At 47.8% G+C, this 22,466-nt stretch overlaps 1 protein-coding gene and 1 long non-coding RNA gene across 3 annotated transcripts; one reads left to right on the top strand and one right to left on the bottom strand.

Annotated features, from left to right (window-relative positions):
• Positions 1-1,154: 1,154 nt before the first annotated feature.
• Positions 1,155-1,669, bottom strand: LOC113920221 (60S ribosomal protein L32-like). Its single transcript, XM_035726866.1, has one exon. The coding sequence runs from the start codon at positions 1,622-1,624 to the stop codon at positions 1,274-1,276; it is 351 nt and encodes a 116-aa protein (XP_035582759.1). The 5' UTR covers positions 1,625-1,669; the 3' UTR covers positions 1,155-1,273.
• A 4,184-nt stretch (positions 1,670-5,853) lies between these two features.
• On the top strand, positions 5,854-21,581 carry LOC113920659. 2 transcript variants are annotated; one of them, XR_003519336.1, is made up of 4 exons: positions 5,854-5,986; positions 7,087-7,152; positions 9,409-9,539; positions 21,201-21,581. It is a non-coding gene; the product is annotated as an uncharacterized LOC113920659 (long non-coding RNA). The 2 variants fall into 2 exon arrangements; XR_003519337.1 differs by lacking the exons at positions 5,854-5,986; positions 7,087-7,152 and adding an exon at positions 8,893-9,002.
• Positions 21,582-22,466: the final 885 nt, after the last annotated feature.

Genomic DNA, 22,466 nt, shown 5'->3' with positions numbered 1-22,466 from the left:
GCAACACCTCTTTCAGTCTTTGGTAAATCACTGTGGAAGGGGAGGCCGTGGTCATGGCAAGGGGAATCTTCTTTTTTTTTTTTTTTTAAGGAATCCTATCGTTTTTTTTTTAAAGATTTTTATTTATTTATTTGAGAGAGAGAGAGAATGAGAGATAGAAAGCACGAGAGGGAAGAGGGTCAGAGGGAGAAGCAGACTCCCTGCTGAGCAGGAAGCCCGATGCGGGACTCGATCCCGGGACTCCAGGATCATGACCTGAGCCGAAGGCAGTCGCCCAACCGACTGAGCCACCCAGGCGCCCAGGAATCCTATCGTTTTTGTTTGTTTGTTTATTTTTTGTTTTTTTTTTTTTGAAGATTTTTTATTTATTTTTGACAGCGAGAGAGAGCACAAGCAGGGGGAACGGCAGAGAGAGAGGGAGAAGCAGACTCCCCGCCGAGCAGGGAGCCCGATGCAGGGCTCGATTCCAGGACCCCGAGATCACGTTGCGAGCCGAAGGCAGACACCCAACCACTGAGCCACCCAGGCGCCCCAGGGAGAATCTTCTTAACCGAAGACCCTGCTGAGAATATCCCCTTGCTGTTGCCCTGTTGGAAATTCCAAGCCCTCTAGCTAAATTTTAAGGGAAACTTTTCCTGTGTTAATTACAAACCCATTTTCAGCCCGTGTTAAATGGGCCCACTAGTATTTGAAAAAAAGAAAGTATTTGAAAAAGACTTTTTCTTACTTGATAATTTTTTTTAAAGTACAATGGCAGTACATACTTGTCATTAAATGTTTTTGGGAAAATGCTGACACCTGTACAAATAAAATGCAGAAGCCTGTGTCTCAGCTCTCCCTGCTCCTGCTACCCCCAAGGTACTGTTAACAGTTTGCTGTGTATCCTTGCAGATCTATTTCTTTGCATTTAAAAACCTACACACACACACACCCTTCCTGTAATCTTTCTTTTTTTTTTAAAGATTTTATTTATTTATTTGACAGAGAGAGAGACAGCAAGAGAGGGAACACAAGCAGGGGGAGTGGGGGAGGGAGAAGCAGGCTTCCGGCTGAGCAGGGAGCCCGATGCGGGGCTCGATCCCAGGACCCTGGGATCATGACCTGAGCTGAAGGCAGACACTTAACGACTGAGCCACCCAGGCGCCCCTGTAATCTTTTTTTTTTTTTTAGGTTTTATGGTTTTATTAACACAAATATGATGTGCACAACAAGCTGTCTATTCATTTTCTTCGCTGCGCAGCCTGGCGTTGGGATTGGTGACTCTGATTGCCAGCTAGGCTGCTCTTTCCACAATAGCTTTGCGGTTCTTGGAGGAGACATTGTGAGCAGTCTCTGCACAGTAAGATTTGTTGCACATCAGCAGCACTTCAAGCTCCTTAACATTGTGGACTAGGAACGTCCGGAAGCCACTGGGCAACATGTGCTTTGTTTTCTTGTTGGTCCCGTAACCAATGTTGGGCATCAAGATCTGGCCCTTGAATCTTCTGCGCACCCTATTGTCAATGCCTCTGGGTTTCCGCCAGTTGCGCTTAATTTTGACATAGCGGTCTGACTGGTGCTGGATGAACTTCTTGGTCCTCTTTTTAACGATCTTGGGCTTCACCAGAGGTCTGAGGGCAGCCATGATGCCCAGTAACAGATGGCGGCCACCTCCACAGGCAGCGCCGAGGAAGAGAGCACCCCTGTAATCTTTCTGCCTTAACCTCTTTCTCAGCCTTTTGCACTTCCTTTTTTTTTTTTTTTAAGGGTATAAACATTTATTACCTGTGCAGAATATGACCACTAACGAATGTAGACAGGCTAGGACACAATGATACTGGATGGAAGATGGTGAGCTCTCTGGAAAGTGAACAGGTTTGGGTGGCGCAGTCGGTTAAGCATCTCACTCTTGGTTTTGGCTCAGGTCGTGATCTCAGTTCGTGGGATCGAGCCCCAGGTTCAGTTCTGTGCTCAGCACAGAGTCTGCGTGGGTTTCTCTCTCCCTCTACCCCTCCCCATGCCTTTGCACGCTCTTTCTCAAATAAGTAAATAAATTTTGAAAAATCTCTGTGTGTAATTCATTAATCCTCAGAGTCACCCCATGAGGTACTGTTATTATCCCCATTTTACAGAGGAGGAAACATATAGAGAGGTGGAGAGGCTTGTCCAAGTTCCCCCAGTTAGTGATCAGCTAAGCTGGGGTTTGAACCCAAGCAGCCTGATTTCTAAGTCTGTGCTCAGGACACCCTGCTGTATTCATGGAGATGCATAAATCTTGGACAGTACCCCCCTCATGTGGCCTTTCCACCTTAGGGCTCCCAGGTCTTGGGGTGGGGACAACTTCTATGTGCAGGTTCGCCTGCCCTACCCCGCCTGTCCTGCCTGTTTCACCCTGGAGCTTGCTGAACTTAGTTGATGTTTTCTAGATTGTGTAGAATGGGGTAATAGCACTAACCTCCTTGGGTTCTTAGGAGGATTATACGATGGGCTGCACATAAAATATTGATGAATGTTGGCCATTGATTTTGTTCTTTATACATATGAGTTCAAGGGTGGAAGGAGGTGGCAGGGGAGGGGACTCACCAGTTGAGTAGAGACCTCAGGGGGAGAAGGGGAGGTATGTTAGATTCCTGTTTATTTGTTTGTTTTTAAGACTTTATTTATTTATTTGACAGAGAGAGGGAACACAAGCAGGGAGAGCAGCAGAGGGAGAGGGAGAAGCAGGCTTCCCCCTGAGCAGGGAGCCCGATGCGGGGCTCGATCCCAGGACCCTGGGATCATGACCTGAACTGAAGGCAGTCGCTTAACCACCTGAGCCACCCAGGCGCCCCTCACATTGGCCATTTTAGACTTTAGATGAGTCTTAGGTAGGGTGGCCAAATAATGTTTTGTCCATACCAGTGCCCTTCTTTGGTTTGCTAATATATGTTTTTGGTAAGTTTTCCTGGAAAAAATTCCAAACTTACAGAAAAGTTGCAAGAGTACAAATAATACATGGGGCACCTGGGTGGCTCAGTTGGTTAAGCGGCTGCCTTTGGCTCAGGTCATGATCCTGGGGTCCCAGGATCGAGTCCCGCATCGGGCTCCCTGCTCAGCGGGGAGTCTGCTTCTCCCTCTGACCCTCCCCCCTCTCATGCTCTCTCTATCTCATCCTCTCTCTCAAATAAATAAATAAAATCTTTAAAAAAATACAAATAATACGAGGATACTCCTATATCTTTTATTCAGAGTCACCTATTTCAACATTTTCCCTATTTACTTTCAACCTCTCTCTCTCTCTCTCTATAAGTATATACACACTTGTATACATACATATACCTGTTCATATATACATGTGTATATACATACTTTTTCTTTTTTTAAGATTTATTTATTTTATTTTTATTTTAGTATTATTTTTTAATTTTTTTTCTTAAGTTTTTTATTTATTTGATGCAGAGACAGGGAGCAAGCGAGCACGAGCAGGTAAGTGACAGGCAGAGGGGGAGGGAGAAGCAGGCTCCCTGCTGAGCAGGGAGCCCGGCGCCAGGCTCGATCCCAGGACCCTAGGATCATGACCTGAACCGAAGGCAGGCGCTTAATCAACTGAGCCATGAAGGCACCCCTATTTTTTTATTTTAGAGAGAGAGGGTGTGTTTGCGTGCTCGAGCTGGGGGAGGGGGAGGGGGAGAGAACCCCGAGCAGAGAGACGTCCTGCTGAGCGCAGGACCCGGACTCAGAGCTCAATCCTACCACCCCGAGATCACAACCTGAGCCAAAACCACGAGTTGGTCGCTCAGCTGACTGAGTCAGCCAGGCGTGCCTATACAGACTTTTTCCTGAAACATCTGAAAGCTAGTTGCATACACTGTGGCCCCTTACTCTTATTTTTTTCCTAAGAATAACAAAGCTATCCTACATAACCATAATTTTTTATCAATTCACTAAATATAACTTTGACATAATATTTGTATTTGCTCTGTTTATATTTCAACTTAAGCAATTGATCCAAAGTCTTTTTTTTTTTTTTTAAGAGAGAAAGAACACGAGGCAGGGGAGGGCAAAGGGAGAGGGAGAGAGAATTCCAAGCAGGTTCCTTGCTCAGCTCCGAGCTGGACACAGGGCTGGATCTCACCACCCATGAGATCATGGCCTGAGGTGAAATCAAGAGTCAGAATCAGACACGCAACCGACTGAGCCACCTAGGCTCCTCTGTGTTCTCTTTTTATTTATTTATTTTTTTAATTTTTTTTAAAGATTTTATTTATTTATTTGAGAAAGAGAATGAGAGAGAGCATGAGAGGGAAGAGGGTCAGAGGGAGAAGCAGATTCCCCGCTGAGCAGGGAGCCCAATGCGGGACTCGATCCCGGGACTCCAGGATCATGACCTGAGCCGAAGGCAGTCGCTTAACCAACTGAGCCACCCAGGCGCCCTGTGGTCTCTTTTTAATAAGACTCAGAGTATCTGTTAGGATTTCAGCATTAACAGGGGGAAGGGCTCCCCCCGACTTCCTCCCTGTCGGCCATTATCAAGGTGAACTACTTTCCGAAGGGAGGAGGCTCGGGGGGGGGGGGGGCGGTTCTTGACTTCCAGGTACTCAGGCATGGTCTCCCCAGGGGTGAACTGGAGAGGCGTTTGAGGGCTGATGGAGAAATGAGAGGGAGAGGAGCCCTGATCGGTCTTCCCAGCCAGGCCCCGAATTTCACTGGTCACCAGAGGGCCTGGAGGCATTGGGTGGAGCATCCACTCCTGTCAACTTCACACCTGCTTCCAGCTGGGGCAGTGTCCTGGCCGAAGCCAGACCAGTCCCCAAACCTCCCTTGGCTCTCCCCTGCCCCTGCCATGCCTTTTGGGTCTCTGATACTCACTTTTGTTTTTTGTTTTCGTTTCTGATACTCACTTTGAATGGCAGAAGTACACACTGGTTTGGGGAGATGGGCTAGAAATCTGTATTATCTTCCCCACTTGGTGCCCCTTCAAACCTTCACTGCTCAGTTTCTTAGCCCGTGATTAAGGTTCTGGGCGTCCATGCCCTTGGACGGGAAGAATGTACATGTCTATTTTCGCTAATCTTTCGTTGAAATCTAGCATTTCCTTCAATTGTGTGTGTAGACATCACTGCGCGGTAGTACGGGCCGTTCCTGGGACTTTGTCCCTAGTGGGAGTCACCGCTCTTTTTATACCACACCACAGCTGTGGCCGACATTGAATCTCATCTACACTCATCATAACTTCAAACTCATAGTCGTCATCATCAGGCTCACCACCACATTGTATTTCAATATAATTGGCTTCCTTTGTGATCCTGGGTATTTTACTTTACGCATTTAAAAATCTTCCTCTGGGGGCGCCTGGGTGGCTCAGTCGTTAAGTGTCTGCCTTCGGCCCAGGTCATGATCCCAGGGTCCTGGGATCAAGCCCCGCATCAGGCTCCCTGCTCCGCAGGAGGCCTGCCTTTTCCCTCTCCCACTCCCCCTGCTTGTGTTCCCTCTCTTGCTGTGTCTCTCTCTGTCAAATACATAAATAAAATCTTTATAAATAAACAAACAAACAAACAAACAAACAAATAAATAAATAAATATCTTCCTCTGGGGGCGCCTGGCTGGCTCAGGCGGTGGAGCATGTTACTTGTGATCTCTGGGTTGTGAGTTCGAGCCCCACAATGGGTGTAGAGATCACTTAAAAACAAACAAAAATCTCACTCTGAGAAGCGTCCAAAGGCCTCGCCAGACTCCAGAGCCGTCTATGAAACAGAAAAGATGAAGGAACTGATTCGTCCTGCCCACCGTGCCTCCTGCCCTTGGAGTCACCCTGCCAGTACTCTCTCCGAGCATCCGGTCCCCGATCCCGTGTGCGGTGCGTGGCTGGCACGCTTCCTCAGCAGGCCAGCTACACGCTGCCATCTGCTGGGGTTGGCCCACATGGCACCCGGGTGGTGATGCCGGCACGCCAGGTCTGCAGTCCCAGAGGGGGTCCCGCAGGACCAGCCAAGAGGTTATCAGGCTGCTCCCAGGATAGAAATCCAAGGTAAGGCAGCAGGAGGTGAAAGCAGAGTTTAGTCCAAGGCGAGAGAGAGAGAGAGAGAGAGAGAGCGAGCAGGTGCAGAGTGTCCGGGAGACTCAAAGGAAAGGAGAGAGTCCCGTCTATGTTCGCGGTTTGGGGTTTTTATTGAGGAGGTGGTCTGGTGTATGGGGCTTCTTAGGCATCCAGGGTCGAGTGAGATCAAAGGGCCCAAGTGTTCTTCCTTGGAGCCAGGGGGTCTTGGTGTGGAGATGCCTTGCTGGTGGTCTGGAATACACATAGGATGGCTTCCTCTGGTCATTCTCACCTGGTCCTGCCTTAGGTGTCACTGTTCTAGAGACATTAACTCCTTGCCCTTTATAAGGAGGACACACACTATTTGCATCAGGGAGCATGTGTCGAGTGGGGGCGCGGGTACAGGTCCTAGCAAGAGTGGAAGCAGGAAAAAGCACGAACCAGATTTTTTATGGGGTTCTTCATTTCCCCGCCTCAGCGGCTTTGGTTAGATGCTTGTGGTCTTTCTAGTCCTTCTGGGCATTATAAGCGAAGATGCGCACTGTGCCCCAAGTCTCGCTGGAGGACCGTCTGTGCCGCTCCCACTCGGCACTTGCTCCTTTGCCGGGGGTCCTTGGGTCCCTGCACCGCGCATGTGCGGGGCTCCCTGGCGCCAGGAGGCCCCGGGAGCCGGTGAGCAGCACAGCGCAGAACCAGGTCTGGGAGCTAGAGGCGGAAGCATCTGCAGTTTATTATCAGGCAGAATGAATTGTTAAACACCAGTTGTTCGATTGTTCTGAGCACCTGGGCCAATAGTCAACAGTCTTAACAAGAACGCTGATGAGAAGCTTCTCTCCCTCCCAGTCCCCGGGCCTCAAACGTCACCAGCGGGCGCCTGGGTGGCTCAGTTGGTTAAGCGACTGCCTTCGGCTCAGGTCATGATCCTGGAGTCCCAGGATCGAGTCCCACATCGGGCTCCCTGCTCAGCGGGGAGTCTGCTTCTCCCTCTGACCCTCTTCCCTCTCGTGCTCTCTATCTCTCATTCTCTCTCTCAAATAAATAAATAAAATCTTTAAAAAAAAAAAAAGTCACCAGCTTCTCTTTCCTTCCAGAGCTGCTCGCCCCATCGAAGGCCAAAATGAGCGTGAGCTGGAACCCTGCCTTTTCTTATTTAAACGGTAAGATGTTAGGCCTCTGGTCTGCACCTGGCTTTTCTATTGAACAAATTGCTTCTGTCTACATATAGTTTCCTCCTGGTTCTTTCCCTTTATTTCTCTGTTCGTTTCCAAGCAGTCTGTTGAAAAAGAATGTCTTTCCATAGAAACAGGAGTACCCAGACATAGCCAGAAATTTCAGGGTAGTTCTAGAATTCATTTACCCACCTACAAAAGTCCAAGGATCCTGGGTTAAATAGTTCTGTATTCCTCTTTAGGTGAATTTGCAATTCAAAAGGGGCCTTGCGGGACTAGGGTAACTTAACTCCAAAAATGACTACATGGTAAATTTGGGGCAGGGGGGTCAGAGGTGGGTTGCTCTTTGGGTCGAAGACTCTTTGTGGTGTCCCCAAATCTAGGTGTTAGGGTGCCAAGATCTCTGTCTATCCAGAGGTTAGCTTTGTCTTCCCAAGCCGAACTCGGAGCTCTTTATAATGAATGTCATTCTCCTAACACGGAAATCTCCGGCAACAAGCAGCTCTCCCCTCCAGCATCTCTTACCAGATATGTCAGGCAGGCTCACCAGCCACTGGCTGGTGAGCACCTTAGAAAGATGCTCAGAGGCCTGGGGGTGGGCTGGGTAGATGGCCTGTCCTCTCCCCACACTGAGAGCACTTCCAAGTTTATAGGTGTTCACATGTCATTCTCTGAAATCAGCTTTGAGTTGAGGAACAGGTGCTTTCTCCTAACAAACCACATAACGGGCAGGAGGGCTTCTTCTCACAGACATCTGACCCTTTCATCGCTTTGGGCCACTGAGATACACCAGTAGATCCCAGGCTCACCCAGAAATCACAGCGTAGTATGGTTTCCTGCCAGACTCACACAGTGGGAGAGAGACTGTCCAGACCTGCCAGTGGAAGCATCTTGTGGGCCAGGCAGGCTTCTCTGCAAAATAGGAAGATAGCATTCTGGTTTTTACATCAGTGCTTGGTGAGTTTGATTACTGTGAGTCAGTCTTGCCAAATGGGATTCTCTCTGGCCCCCAGAACTAAGGGGTGCTCTTCAGGCCATGGTGAATTCCCCCGAGTAAGCGCCCACTTTGTCCTCTTAAGACCAGCCGACCCACAGTTTGGAGGCAGTGGATTGTCCCAGCGGGACTTTCAGCGGGAAGCATGTTGAGAAGACTGAGGGAGCAGGTTCCAGTATCTGTTAGCTTTGTGTGAAAGAAACTCACTTGCAGAGATTATAGAGTCCTCAGATGTACAGTGACCAGGTGGATTAAAAATTAGCATAAATCCATCCTGACCGCCAACAAATGGTCAGGGTGAGCGAATCCCCTTCTATCTGAGAAAGGGTACCATCAGTGTATCTCCTTCCAGATCGAACTCGGCATTGTCTGGAAGAAAACCAGTTCTTGGGAACATGCAAATTAAACTGGCAAAACACGGATTTGCAAAAGAAAAGACAGATTTTTTAAATTCACATACATGCATGTGCGTTCAGAGGAAAATGTGATTCAAGGAGGTGGTTAGAATTTGGGGCTTTTATACCATCCTAATAGGGGAAGGGGAGGGGGAGAAGGGCATTTACAGGAAAACAAGTAGATTTTAGGGAAGATAAATGGACCCTTAGGAAAATAGGAGGTATGGTAATCTTGTGACAATACTGTTATTGTGATTTCTTTTTTGGTTTGTTTTTGTTTTTGTTTGTTTGCTTTATACAATTTCTTATCCCAATGCAGACTTCTCTCCAGTAAAAAGAGTCCATCTTCCTTGGTTGCACAACTCCTGGGGAGGGATTTTTGACAGCCGACTTCTTTTGGGAGGCTCTGCTTTTAGATCCGGGGAGTTCAGGAAAAACAACTCCTCACGGTGAGAGATTCTGGATCCCCTCAGTATGAATGCCCTTCTTCTCCCTGTCCAAAGACCAGGCTGGTCGGCTGGGCTGCAGGGGCTAGAGGTTTGGCTCAGCATTCCTGAGCCTGGCAAGAGCAGAACGAGAGGGGTCGATTCCCCAGCAGAGGCTAAGCTTTGCAAGGCCAGCGGGGAAAGGGCCAAGTCACTCTGGTGATCGAGGGCGTGTGCAGGAGTGCAGACTGCCAGGGTCAAATCATATGTCCTTGGGCAAGATTCTCAACTTCTCTGCGCTTCATTCTCCTCCTTGGGTAAAAACCCTCCCAGGATTGTAGCGAGGATAAGATTAGTGAATACATTTAAAGCACTTACTACTGTGCCGGGCACATAGCAAGTGCGCGGTTAATATGGCCAACTTCTTTAGGCACCGGGGATACGGCAGTAAGCAAACCCACCCCTGCTCTCCCGGATCTTCCGTTCTGGAGAGGAACCCATGAGACAGAGGATCACATGGCATCATCAGATGTCACTGTGCACCAGAAGAAAACGAAGCAGGTGAGAGTCAGAGAGGAACAGGTAGGGGCTGGTGTGGATGGTCAGGGAAGGGGCATCTGAGCAGAGACCAGAATGACATGGGTTCCTAGGAATTACGATTATGTTTTGTTGCCGTTCCTCCTGCACGTTCCCAGTGCCCTAAATCAGGCCTTCTCTTGCCCGACTCTCCGTGATGGTTTCTGGTGGTGGAGTTAGTGGGGCGAGCAAATGGGGGGGGGCCCAGGTTCTGAATGGGAGTCAGGGTGGTGGGTTTCTGGCTTTGATCTCCCTTCCGTTCCTCCGTACCACAATTCCACAGTGCCAGAAGACACTTGTTAGGACAGGGCCTGCCCCCTCCAGGAGAGGAGCTTACTACACAGGCCACCCGCCTACCTCGCCTGGAGGAGCAGTTGTGCTGGGGAAACTGGCCCGCTGTATGGCTTCAGGGCGAGGCCGGCTGCGAGAACCAGAATAGAAGGTCTAAATTTAGACCTGTGTCTGGAGGCTTCAGGGAGCCCGGGGCCTGTGGGCCCTGGGGTGGCTCCGTCCCTCCTACCCTCCCTCCCGCCTCCCTTCCCCCTCCCTCTACCTCCCTCCTCCCTCCCGCCTCCCTTCCCCCTCCCTCTACCTCCCTCCTCTCTCATCGCCTCCCTCTCAGAATGGAAACTGTTTCTTTCCTGGCTGCCTAGAGCTGGTTTCCTCCCAAGGAAATAATGTCTCACCGCAGCTGAGGCAGGCTCTGCCCCCTGGAATTTCCCTGCAGTGGAGAAACACCCCCCCACCCCCCCCACCTCCCCACCCCCACCAAGCCCTTCTGAGATGGGACACACCTAGAGCCTGCTTGGGCACCAGCCAGAGGGGGACACGCCCAGAGACACACAGATGTAAACAGAAACAGAAACAAACGGGCTGGGAAAACCTGGGGTGGGGGGAAAACCTCAGGATCAGGTTCTAGTCCCAACTCTTGTCTCCACCTCCCTGTGAGGCTCGAGCAAATCATCTCCTTTTCTGAACCCATCTTTTCACCTTCTTAATATTAAAATAGATCTCTTGAGAATCAAAATAGTGCAGAATTCTAAAGGAATCAACCTAGAAAGTTCTTTGATTATTTCAAAGATTTTTATTTATTTATTTATTTATTTGAGAGAGAGAGAGAGAGAGAGAAACAGCCAGCATGAGAGGGGAAAGGGTCAGAGGGAGAAGCAGGCTCCCTGCTGAGCCGGGAGCCCGATGTGGGACTCGATCCCAGGACTCCCGGATCATGACCCGAGCCGAAGGCAGCCGTTTAACCAACTGAGCCACCCAGGTGCCCTTCTTTGATTATTTCAAAGATGTCACTTTCTTTGTTAAAAAAAAATTTTTTTTTTAAATCCCCCCCTTTTTTTTCCTTTCTGAAAAATTCCTTTCAGGACCAGTTTTAGGCACTCATAGGTCTGCCTTGTTACTTTTGCAGACATTTCATTTTTGCCTAGAGGGATCACTGCCTATGGTACCTAGAGAGACTTTGGGCCGGTTCCAGACATTGAGTTCAAAAAGATTCCTGCAAGGACAGTGAAAAAGGGTCTGTCAGGTGCCATCACTGTTGGCAAAATTCCCCCGATGCCCAAGGTTGGCCCCCAGAGAGGGACAACCAGTTCCTCTAAACCCTCAGCTGTAAGCAAGGATCCCACTTGAGCCTTCCATAGTCCAACACTCAGACACACAAAGCTCTGCACACACATGGCCAAATGGTAACTTCCAGTTTCAGCCACTGTCTCCAGAGGCGGCAGTTTGGGAGAATCCCAGCCATGCACCGCTTGTGCTTTTGTGAGTGTGTTCACTGAGGCCAGGCACAGGGTCTGTCACAGACGTGATCACGTGCGGATGGTCACAGCCCAGACACCCTCCAAGTAGGCTGTGCCCAGAGACTTTAGCAGGAGAGAGCGACCGAGCTAAGGGGACACACCCGGACACACTGGGTTGCCTGGCAACATGGAATGCCAGCCCCAGGGACACACACCCTTGCTAGGATGACACACTCATACTGTTTCCACACAGGCAGGATTGCGCGAAGCAGGCTGCCCCATGCACGCACTCTTCCCGTGCGAATATGCCCACCGGGAAATGCCTTCATTCAGAAACAGCTGGGTGACTCAAGATCCTGCTCATCCACACCCCAAAATGCTTACCAGATTTAGGTAGTGCCGAGCAAGCCCCCTAAAACTTGCAGTCACACTCAGTGACACACACACACACTCGCCTGAGTGGACAGAGTCTAGACTCCTAATGTCCTTTCGTTTCCGCCCGGAAAACCTTTGGCTTTTCCATTTTAGGCAGCCAGTGACCGAATGGTTTATTTCTGTAACTTATTATTATTAGCCAAAGATTGTTCTTTTGAAATGTCTACAGTAAGTTACAAAGAATGACCTTTGTTTTCAAATTCAACTATGCAAAACTCTAAACACAATGTGAAAACTCAGAAGGCAGTTTTTATAAAATCCACAGACAAACCATGCTTGAGGGTTTTTTCAACTTTTGGATGTAGGAGAAAGGCAAGCTTACTGACTTTGTGGTGATTTTTAAAATTCCAACTTGGTAAACAGGAAAACAACTTTGGAGTCTTTGTAGAATGAGCAACAGGAAAAGGCTCGACTGGGCAGCACCCCTAACTTCTTAGGGATGGATAAACCAAGGACTCGCCCTTGACCTGGTTTCCACACTCTGACCTTGATTCGACAGAACTCCCAGTGTGGTGTTTGGGTTGCCTGACTCACAGACAGATGTGCCGTCACTTGGGTCCAAGGACAACCCCTGTGTAGGTTCTGTCCGCTTCTCTGGATGTTTCAGACACAGTGGTGGTTTTAGGATGAGATAATCTGAACTTCCTGGCCACAGCAAGCTTCTTCCCTCCCGTTCCATCGCCACACAAGACCAGCCTAGAGGTATCTTCAGATCTATACACTGGCACTGGCCAGGCCCTCCCCTGCCATCCAGAGCCTTCCTTCCTCCGTCCCTTTTCCCCTTTGCCCTTCCTTCCCTCCCTCTCTCCGTCCCTCACTCTGAACTTCTGACAGCAATTCCAGTGTGAACTTGGAACTTCAGGGAATAGGGATCTTGCCACACTCAGCCTCTCCTCCCAGAGTTTAAGTCAGCTCCCTCCCTCAAAATTCCTTTCTATTCTTACTTTTATACAGTAGTCCCGCTTGTCCGTGGGGAATACTTACCAAGATCCCCAGTGGATGCTTGAAACCCTGGATGGTACCAAACCCTACCTATGCTATGTTTTTTCCTATACATACATAACTGATTTATTTTATAAGTTTAACTTATAAATTAGGCACAGTAAGAGATTAACAGCAATAAGACTAGAACAATTATGAAAATATACAATTTGAAAATAATATATATATACACCACAATAAAAGTTATGTGAATGTGATCTCTCTCTTTCAAAGTATCTTATTGTACTGGGCTCACCCTTGTGATGATGTGAGATGCTAAAAAGGCTGCGTGATGAGATGAAGTGAGGTGAATGACGTGGGCACTGTGACATAGCATTACTACTATTGTCCTTCTGACATTACATCAGAACAGAACAGGGTCACTTCCTCCCAGGCCACGGTGGACTGCAGGTAATGAGACCCCAGAAAGTGAAAACATTGGGTAAGAGGGGTTACTGTACCTCAGTACCTGAAGGTTTTTTTTGTTTTTGTTTTTTTTAGATTCATTTATTTATTTGAAAGAGAGCAGGAGAGGGGCAGGGAGAAACTTTAGCAGACTCCACGCTGAGCATGGAGCCTGACCCCGGACTCTATCTCAGAGATCGCGACCTGAGCTGAAACCAAGAGTGGGACATTTAACCAACTGAGCCACCGAGGCGCCCCTAGACTTAATTTTTTTTAGAGATTATTTATTTATTTATTTATTTGAGACAGAGAGAATGAGAGAGAGAGAGAGAGAGAGAGCACATGAGAGGGGGGAGGGTCAGAGGAAGAAGCAGACTCTCTGCTGAGCAGGGAGCCCGATGCGGGACTCGATCCAGGGACTCCTGGATCATGACCTGAGCCGAAGGCAGTCGCTTAACCAACTGAGCCACCCAGGCGCCCCCCTAGACTTAATTTTTTAACGAAAAATTTCTATATGTCAAAAACCACAAACAAAACATATTTAAAAGCAAGAGACACACAAACTTGGAAAATACATTTTCCAGACATATGTGGCAACAGAAGCAAATATCCTCAACATCAAAGGACTTTTATAAAGCATATGTCACCAAACAGAAAGATGGACAATGTGAGCAGGCCGATGAATCAAAACAATGAAACAAATGAAATAAGAAAAAATGTTTAACCTCCTTAATACTCAAAGAGGTCAAAATAAAACCATTTGAAATAACATTTCCCCTTTTACTATCAGACTATAGCAAATGAATACCCACTATTGGGCAGGGCCTTTCTCATGAATTACTTCTAGAAATACAAAATAATCAGAAGAGCCTTTTTGGAGAGAAATCAAGCCTTGAAATTACTAGTATCTTCTAACCTGTCAGTTCTACCTCTACAAGTTATCTGGAAGGAATCTCTAAGGTGTCCAAAATATATAGTTACAAAAATATTCATTGCAGTACTGTTGCTAAAACAAAGAGAAAAAAATGTGTTTATAATTGTTTCCTCTTTTTTGTGATTGTATACCCAATTCTCTTGGGCCTGCTTTTTTTTTTTTTTTTTTGGCTTTTTGTTTTTGTTTTTTGTATTTTTTGTTTGTTTTGTTTTTTAAAGTAATCTCTACACACAATGTGGGGCTGGAACTCACAGCCCCAAGATCAAGGGTTACTTGTTCTACCTACTAAGCCAGCCAAGTGCCCTGGCCTGTTTTTTGTGGGTTTTTGTTTTGTTTGTTTGTTTGTTTTTAAAGATTTTATTTATTTATTTGACAGAAAGACACAGTGAGAGAGGGAACCCAAGCAGGGGGAGTGGGAGAGGGAGAAGCAGGCTTCCCGCTGAGCCGGGAGCCCGACGCGGGCCTCGATCCCAGGACCCTGGGATCATGACCCGAGCCGAAGGCAGACGCTTAACGACTGAGCCACCCAGGTGCCCCTGTTTTGTTTTGTTTTGAAGATTTATTTATTTGAGAGAGAGACACGAGTGGGAGGGGAAAAGGCAGAGGGAGAGAGAATCTTAAGTAAACTCCATGCAGAGCACAAAGCCCTATTTGGGGCTTGACCCCATGACCCTGAGATCAGACCTGAGCCAAAATCAAGAGTTGGATGCTTGGGGCGCCTGGGTGGCTCAGTTGGTTAAGCATCTCAGGTCATGATCCTAGGATCCTGGGATAGAGCAGAAGTGAGGCTCTTTGCTCAGCGGGGAGCCTGCTTCTCCCTCTCCCTCCGCCTGCTGCTCCCCCTGCTTATGCACGCTCTCTTACGTGCTCTCTGTCAAATAAAAAATCTTAAAAAAAAAAAGGGGGGGTTGGATGCTTACCAGACTGAGCCACCCAGGTGCCCCAACGGTGCTGTTTATATTTATTTAAGTTCTGAACACACTATACCAGAATGTTATTTTGTATTTTACTACCTTAATAAAAAATGCAGTTAATAAGAAATATTCTGGATATTCTGGGGTGCCCGGCTGGCCCACTCGGTGGAGTATGCAACTCTTGATCTCGGGGGTTGTGAGTTCAGGTCCCACACTGGGTATAGAGATTACTCTAAAATAAAATCTAAGGAAAGAAAAGAAATATATTGAGCTAGGGTGAGTCTGAGGGTTAACTCAGCCCCTCCGTGGCCCTGTGCCCCACGGAAGGGTCTTCCCCTTCAGTTTTTTCATTCTGAGTGTGTAGCACCTTGGGTTGAGTGAGGCTGTGGAGATGGGTAAGGATACTGTGTGGAGAGAAGGTGGCAGGAAAGCAGGAGGGAAGCTTTTGGGAAGGAGCTTGCAGGTTAGATTACAAGTGATGAGAGCCATGATACTGAGCCATGTTTCTGGGGTGAGAAGTCCTTTATAGGAGGAGATGGTGTCACCAGATTGCATTAGGGTCCACGTGACACCCCCATCACCCACCTGCTCTTGCCATGGTGAGAGGCTGTCTCAGTCCTTCGAGGGTGAAGGTCTCTTGGAAAGGAAAATCGACCTGGAGAATACCCTTTTATGGAAAAGTTGTCACATCACCTGAACCATCCTCTGTGAGCTGACAGAGCTCCTTAATGTGGCTCTGGATTCTCCAGCGATCCTCACCCCTGCAGGATAGCTGCATACTCAAGGTGGCCATGAGAGCAGATTTTCCCTGAGAAACTGAATAAAGGAAACCTCATTTAAAATGGAATTGGTTGGGCGCGTGGGTGGCTCAGTTGGTTAAGCGACTGCCTTCGGCTCAGGTCATGATCCTGGAGTCCCGGGATCGAGTCCCACATCGGGCTCCCTGCTCAGCGGGGAGTCTGCTTCTCCCTCTGACCCTCTTCCCTCTCGTGCTCTCTATCTCTCATTCTCTCTCTCTCAAATAAATAAATAAAATCTTTTAAAAAATAAAAAAATAAAATGGAATCGGTTGGGATGCCCAGCTGGCTCAGTCAGTGGAGTGTGTGACTCTTGATCTTGGGTTCCTGAGTCAGAGCCCCACTTTGGAAGCAGAAATTACTTAAAATAAATGAGTAAATAAATAACTGAAATAAATAAATAGATGATGGATGATAGATAGATAGATAGATAGATAGATGATAGATAAAATGGAGTCATTGGGCCAGAACTGGGAGTTCTCCCACCCTACCCCAAGTCCTTGATCGTAGATCCCAACAGGAACAGACCGAACCTTGGATTCCCAATAGGAAGAAGCCTATGCTTTACTACCCCAGCAGGAGGAGGAAGGATTGTCTCCTTGGCCAGCAACAGCCCAGCCAGTGAGAGGCTGCCATAACTCAGCCAATGAAAAACCACTGCACTTAGAACCTCCAGTTTAGGGACTCCTGGGTGGCTCAGTGGGTTGAGTGAGTTTGGCTCAAATCATGATCCTGGGGTTCTGGGATGGAGCCCCATGTCAGGCTCCCTGCTCAGCGGGGAGCCTGCTTCTCCCTCTCCCACTCCCCCTGCTTGTGCTCTCTCTGTGTCAAAAAACAAAACAAAACAAAACAAAACTCCAGTTTATTCTAGTGGACTTTTTGTTTATAAGAGCTCCTACCAACACCTTTCCTCTGCTTTGTGTAAAGCCTGGAGCTCTCGTCTCGTGGCAGTCCCCCAGCCTGTGTCCCCTGCAGAACCCTTACAGAGGTGGACCCGGTTACTCATCAGATACTTCTGGGGAACTTGAAACAAATGGGAATTCCAGAGGGGCCCCCTGCCGCCCCCCACAGGCTTCCTGACTCAGCACGGGGTGAGGCTGGGGGTGGAGTCTGTGCTTTTAAAATACCTCCCAGAGACCCTGAAGCATCAGATGGGCATCTCCTCAGCTGCTGGTTCCTCTCGGATCTTGCTCTGGCCTCAGGGTCTTGCCACCTTCAAGGCTTGTCAGACGTTCCCTTTACTCCCTCAGCGTTTACCCCCTAAGTGCCCCCTACACTTGGTCAAATCCTGACACCCCAGGCTACCCCTTCAGTGAATTCTACACCTGTCTGCCCCTTCTGTGAACAGCTATCTGTGATGTTCATAGGGTCTAATTGTATTTAAGATTATTTTTAATTTCACAAGTAGTACAGGAATGCACCTTTACTATAAAACCATTGAAGAGACCCGGATGGAGTGAAGTGAAGAGACCCGGATGGAGTGAAGTCTCTTGACCCACCTTTGTCCCTCCACTCCCACCCCAGACTGACTCTGAGGTGGGTGGTGTGTCATGTCCTTCCATACTCTTGTCCATGTATTTCTCACCTAGTTTCCAGACCTGGAAAAAGAAGAACCGTCTTTCCTCCCACCCAAGACCGCTCCTCTGCCTGTGCCACGTTCTGGACCCCTCAGCCTCCCTGACAGCCTTTGTCCTCCACTGCCTCCCAACCCCCCACTCCAGGTTCTCTCCCCCCACCGCCCCCACTACCCACATGCACACACGTACACAGATATACCCAGGTGTTTCTTTTCCTGAAGACGTCTTTCTGGATCATTACATGCCTTTAGCCCCCTCTCCTCTCAGTCTCTCTTCCAGTCAACTTCTTCAACAAATGTCTCCTTGGCCAGACTTCACACCTGCCCCCATCAGATCTCAGCTGTATCCCCCTGCTGAACTCCCCCCGGGAGGGCACTGACCCAAGTCAAGGGGTGAAGGCACTGCAGATGTCTGTGGCCTTCTGGCAGCTTTACCTTCCAGGGAAGGAGGAACCAGCTCCCGAAGTTCTCCTGGGGTGTGGCTCACCCCAGCGCTCTGGACATGTTCTGACAGCTAGGGCTTCCAGAAACTCCAGGGCCTAACTGAGATGGGCACACAGCTCAGTCTCCTAAATATAGAGGCGAGGCTGGGGGATGAGGAGCGTTCCTGAATAGCTCAACCTCCTCTGAAGGAGGAGGTACAGGAAGAAGGGATTTAGGCTTTACTACCCTTCTTCTAACTTAACTGTCGTAAGAGAAAAGCAAACAAACTTTTGCATTGCGAAACATTCACCAAAAAGTCCTGTATTCGTTTTCCATTGCTGCTATGCCAAGTTACCATGCATTTAGTGGCTGAAATCAACATAGATTTATTCTCTTACAGTTCTGGCACTCAGAGTCCAAAACCAAGATGCTGACAGGGCTGCATTTCTTCTGCAGCTTCAGGGAAGAATCTGTTTTCTAGCCTTTTCTGGCCTTTAGGGGCTGTTTGCATTCCTTGGCTAGTAGCCCCTTCTTCCATCTTCAAGTTCCTTCTTCCATCTTGACTGACCCTCCTGCCTCCCTCTTATAAGGACCTAGTGATTACATTGGGCCCAGGATAATTCAGGATAATCTCCCTATTTCAAGATCCTTAATTTACTCACACTTGCAAAGTCCCTCTTACCATACGAGGTAGAGTATGCTTGGATTCCGCCAATTAGGACATAGAGGGACATCTTTGGGGCCATTATTCAGCCTACCACAAGTATAGAATGTAATATGGAGGGACATTGGAATATAGACACTGAGATCAGACGGATGCGAATATTTGCCTTCTTTTCTTCAGATTTTTTTTTTTTAAGATTTTATTTATTTATTTGAGAGAGAGAGAATGAGAGATAGAGAGCATGAGAGGGAAGAGGGTCAGAGGGAGAAGCAGACTCCCCGCTGAGCAGGGAGCCCGATGCGGGACTCGATCCTGGGACTCTAAGACCATGACCTGAGGCGAAGGCAGTCGCTTAACCAACTGAGCCACCCAGGCGCCCCAGATTTTTTTTTTAAGAGATAAAGCTCTACAAAAATAGCTGAAGCCCTGTGTGGCTTTTCCTTCCTTCTCTTCTCAGAGGTAACCACTTCCCTGAGGTGGGTGAAAATCACCCCCAAGTATGTTTCAGTTATTTGCTACATATTATAAATGCATTTTGTTGTTGTTGTTAAAGATTTTATTTTCAAGTAATCTCTACACCCAGTGTGGGACTGGAATTTACAACTCCGAGATCACGAGTCCCATGCTCTACCGACTGAGCCAGCCAAGCACCCCTAAATGAATTATAATTTTTTACTTTTTAAATTTTTTAGAGATTTATTTATTCACTTGAGGGGTGCCTGGGTGGTTCAGTCAATTAAGCATCTGCTGTTGGCTCAGGTCATGATCCCAGGGTCTTGGGATCGAGTCCCACACTGGGCTCCTTGCTCAGCGGGGAGCCTGTTTCTCCCTCTCCCTGCCGCTCCCCCTCACTCATGCTCTCTCTCTGTGTCAAATGAATAAATAAAAATTTAAAAAAAGATTTATTTATTCATTGAGAGAGCGAGGGAGAGCGAGTGAGCATGGGGAGGGGCAGAGGGACAGAGAAACTTTAGCAGACTCCTCGATGAGCTCAGAGCCCAATGCGGGGCTTGATCTCAAGACTCTCAGAACATGACCTGAGCTGAAACCAAGAGTTGGTCGCTCAACTGACTGCACCACCCAGGGCCCCCCCCCTCCCAAATGCATTTTTAAACAGAACAGTACCACTTTTAAAATGTGTTTTGAAACTTTAAGTAAAAGGAATCACTGTGCATACCATATTTGCAACCTGCTTTTCTAAGGCAATATGTTTTTGACATTCTACATGTTGATACATGAAGACCTAGTTCATTCATTTTAACTGCAGTGTAGAATACCTCCCGCGAGCAAGTTAGAGTTCATTTTGTCCTTTCTTTTGCGGGGAGACAGTTTGTTTTCACTTTTTGTGCTATTACAAACAGTGCTTCAAGAAATATCTTTGTAAAGAGAAAATATCTTTGTGCTTGTTTTCTGGAACACCTGTGCTAAAGACCTCTGGTAAGGATGCAGCTGGGAGTGGCATGGTTGGGTCTGGGATACCTACACCTTCAGCTTACCCAGTGTTGCCATGCGGTAATACTGTCAACAGCAGTGTTTAAAAATACCCATTTCCCACATATCCTCAGTATCTGGTATTTTCAGATTTACTATTTTTTAAGATTTATTTTCCTTACCTATTCTCCAGTCACTCTGTTCTGTCCCCAATCTTCTTGAATGTGATGCAGCATCGACTTTTCCTCCATCTTGATCCTGAATGACAAACCCATGCAGGACCCCCTGTGCTCTGCGTGGTCCTTCAAGCTGTCCCCCCGATTCTCTGTTGAGTTCCCCACTCCCGCCAGCTGTCTGCCCACGCTGAGTTTCCTTTGGGCCAGCCCTGGAAGAAACTCTCTGCTCTCCCTGCAGAAGGCAGTGGAATGTGCAGAGATTGTCTACTGAGAGGAACGATGTCTTCTGCTTTACCAGCCCTCAGCCTAAATGAATGATGCAAGTCTAGCCCTGGAGACATTTGTAAATCCACTTGAGAATTCCTCAGTCCCGAACTCCCCAGAAATAAATGACCGTATATTTTTCCTGTCCCCAAGGGTGTTTTGAAACATACCTGCCCATGAGCTAAATAATCCATATCTTGGAACACGGCCACATGGAGGACTAAATCCAAAGACTGTGACCTTTCTTCCCACAGCAAGCCTCTTTTCTTTAGCAGCCTGTGGCTTTTAGACACGAAATCTTGGGTTCTAAGTTTTTACACCCCTCTCCGCACCGCCCCTTATCCAACTAAAGTGGTGGGCTAGCCATCTTGAGCTCCCTCAACACAGGGAAGCCATCTCTGAGTTGTCTGGCCCTCATAATGATCCAGATCTCCTCCCCCTGGTCCCTAAACAAACTGAGACAGCCTTGTCCTCATGGATGGATGGTGAGCCGAAGACAGTTCTCCGCCATCTTGTTCCAACCTCACAGTCTCCTGAACTTTGTCTATTCCTCTCAGCTGTACATAGCCATACATAGATTCCCATAATCCCATTAGCAATGGCTTTGCCTGAGATACATGCCTGGAAAAGATGGGGCCTGAAGGATTGCTTCCCAAAGGGGTTCAGCCACATGCTTCAAAGGAAACCCCATGCTGCTGGGGGGTGGGGGGCATCCATAACCTCCTGCTGCACAATGGCTGGGGGAGCTGCATCCAGGGATCCTTATACACTTGTACGTCTTAGCATTTGCTCAGCTCTAGGCATAAGATGGATATTTTAGAAGCTATTCCTTTCCCATAAACTAAGTTTGTGGTTCTGATGCTCAACATGGATCCCCTTCTCTATTCCTGGGATTTAGGGAGCGGCCCTCACAGAGGCCAGCATGGCATGAGGCCCATTTGGATCCCAAAGGTTACCTCTGTCCTCTGAAGCATACAAAACTCCATTTCAACTGCAGCCTTCCAGAGAATAACCCTGACCAATGGAGCCCAGGTGGACACCAGCCCTAATTATCGTCTTTCTGATAAAGATTGCTGGAAGCTCAAAATGCCTGACAAGAGGTGCCAGGAGGCAGAGGGACAAGCCAGCCAACAGAGGAAGTCACCCAGAAACCCAGGGAGTTGAAATCCCTTCTCAAGGGCTTGGTTTCAAAAAACAAATGTTTTGGGGCACCTGGGTGGCTCAGTCGTTAAGCGTCTGCCTTCGGCTCAGGTCATGATCCCAGGGTCCTGGGATCGAGCCCCGCATCGGGCTCCCTGCTCTGCGGGGAGCCCGCTTCTCCCTCTCCCACTCCCCCTGCTTGCGTTCGCTCTCTCGCTGTCTCTCTGTCAAATAAATAAATAAAATCTTAAAACAAAAAAACACCCAAAAAACAAAATAAAATAAATATTTCCTAATGGCGCTCAGAGGGAGTTGTGGGCAGCCACCAAAGTGAGTCATTTGGCGGATGTCAAGGCTGGGTTGTCCACAGCTACTGAAGAACACCGAGGAAGCCCAAGGTCACATGCCTGCATGGGACTCCCCTCATTTGGCTCCTCTCTCCAGGTTTTTAGATTCCTCAGTTCTCTCTAGCTGGGAAATTGGATCAATCATTTGAAGTTGGTTTTTATTTTTTGTATTAATCAATATATTTTTCTTTATTATTAAAGTATTGCTGACATAAAATAGTTATATTAATCATTTGAAGTTTTTAAAAGGAGCTAGGTGAAACGTTTTGTTTTTGTTTGTTGTTGTTGTTTGTTTCTGGCAGAACTGTTTAAATCCTGTCCTGAATGAAGGGTTCATTTAACTCCTAAGTACTCCATTAGCAATTAAGATGTTGTTTCTTCAAGATTTACTCAAACCGAAGTTTTTATTCTTCGAAAATGACACCTCACTCATTAGGTTCTTAATTTCTTTCTTTCTTTTTTTTTTTAGATTTTATTTATTTATTTGACAGAGAGAGACACAGCGAGAGAGGGAACACAAGCAGGGGGAGTGGGAGAGGGAGAAGCAGTCTCCCCGCTGAGCAGGGAGCCCGATGTGGGGCTCGATCCCAGGACCCTGGGATCATGACCTGAGCTGAAGGCAGACGCTTAACAACTGAGCCACCCAGGTGCCCCTCACTCATTAGGTTCTTAAAAGC

Source organism: Zalophus californianus, chromosome 3 (assembly GCF_009762305.2).
Source record: "Zalophus californianus isolate mZalCal1 chromosome 3, mZalCal1.pri.v2, whole genome shotgun sequence".
Taxonomy (NCBI): Eukaryota; Metazoa; Chordata; class Mammalia; order Carnivora; family Otariidae; genus Zalophus; species Zalophus californianus.
Note: the sequence above shows the minus strand (reverse complement) of the source record. Positions and strands in the feature narration are given on the sequence as shown.

Coding starts and splice junctions, on each gene's coding strand:
- LOC113920221 (XM_035726866.1), bottom strand. CDS start 1,624: ATGGCTGCCCTCAGACCTCTGGTGAAGCCCAAGATCGTTAAAAAGAGG.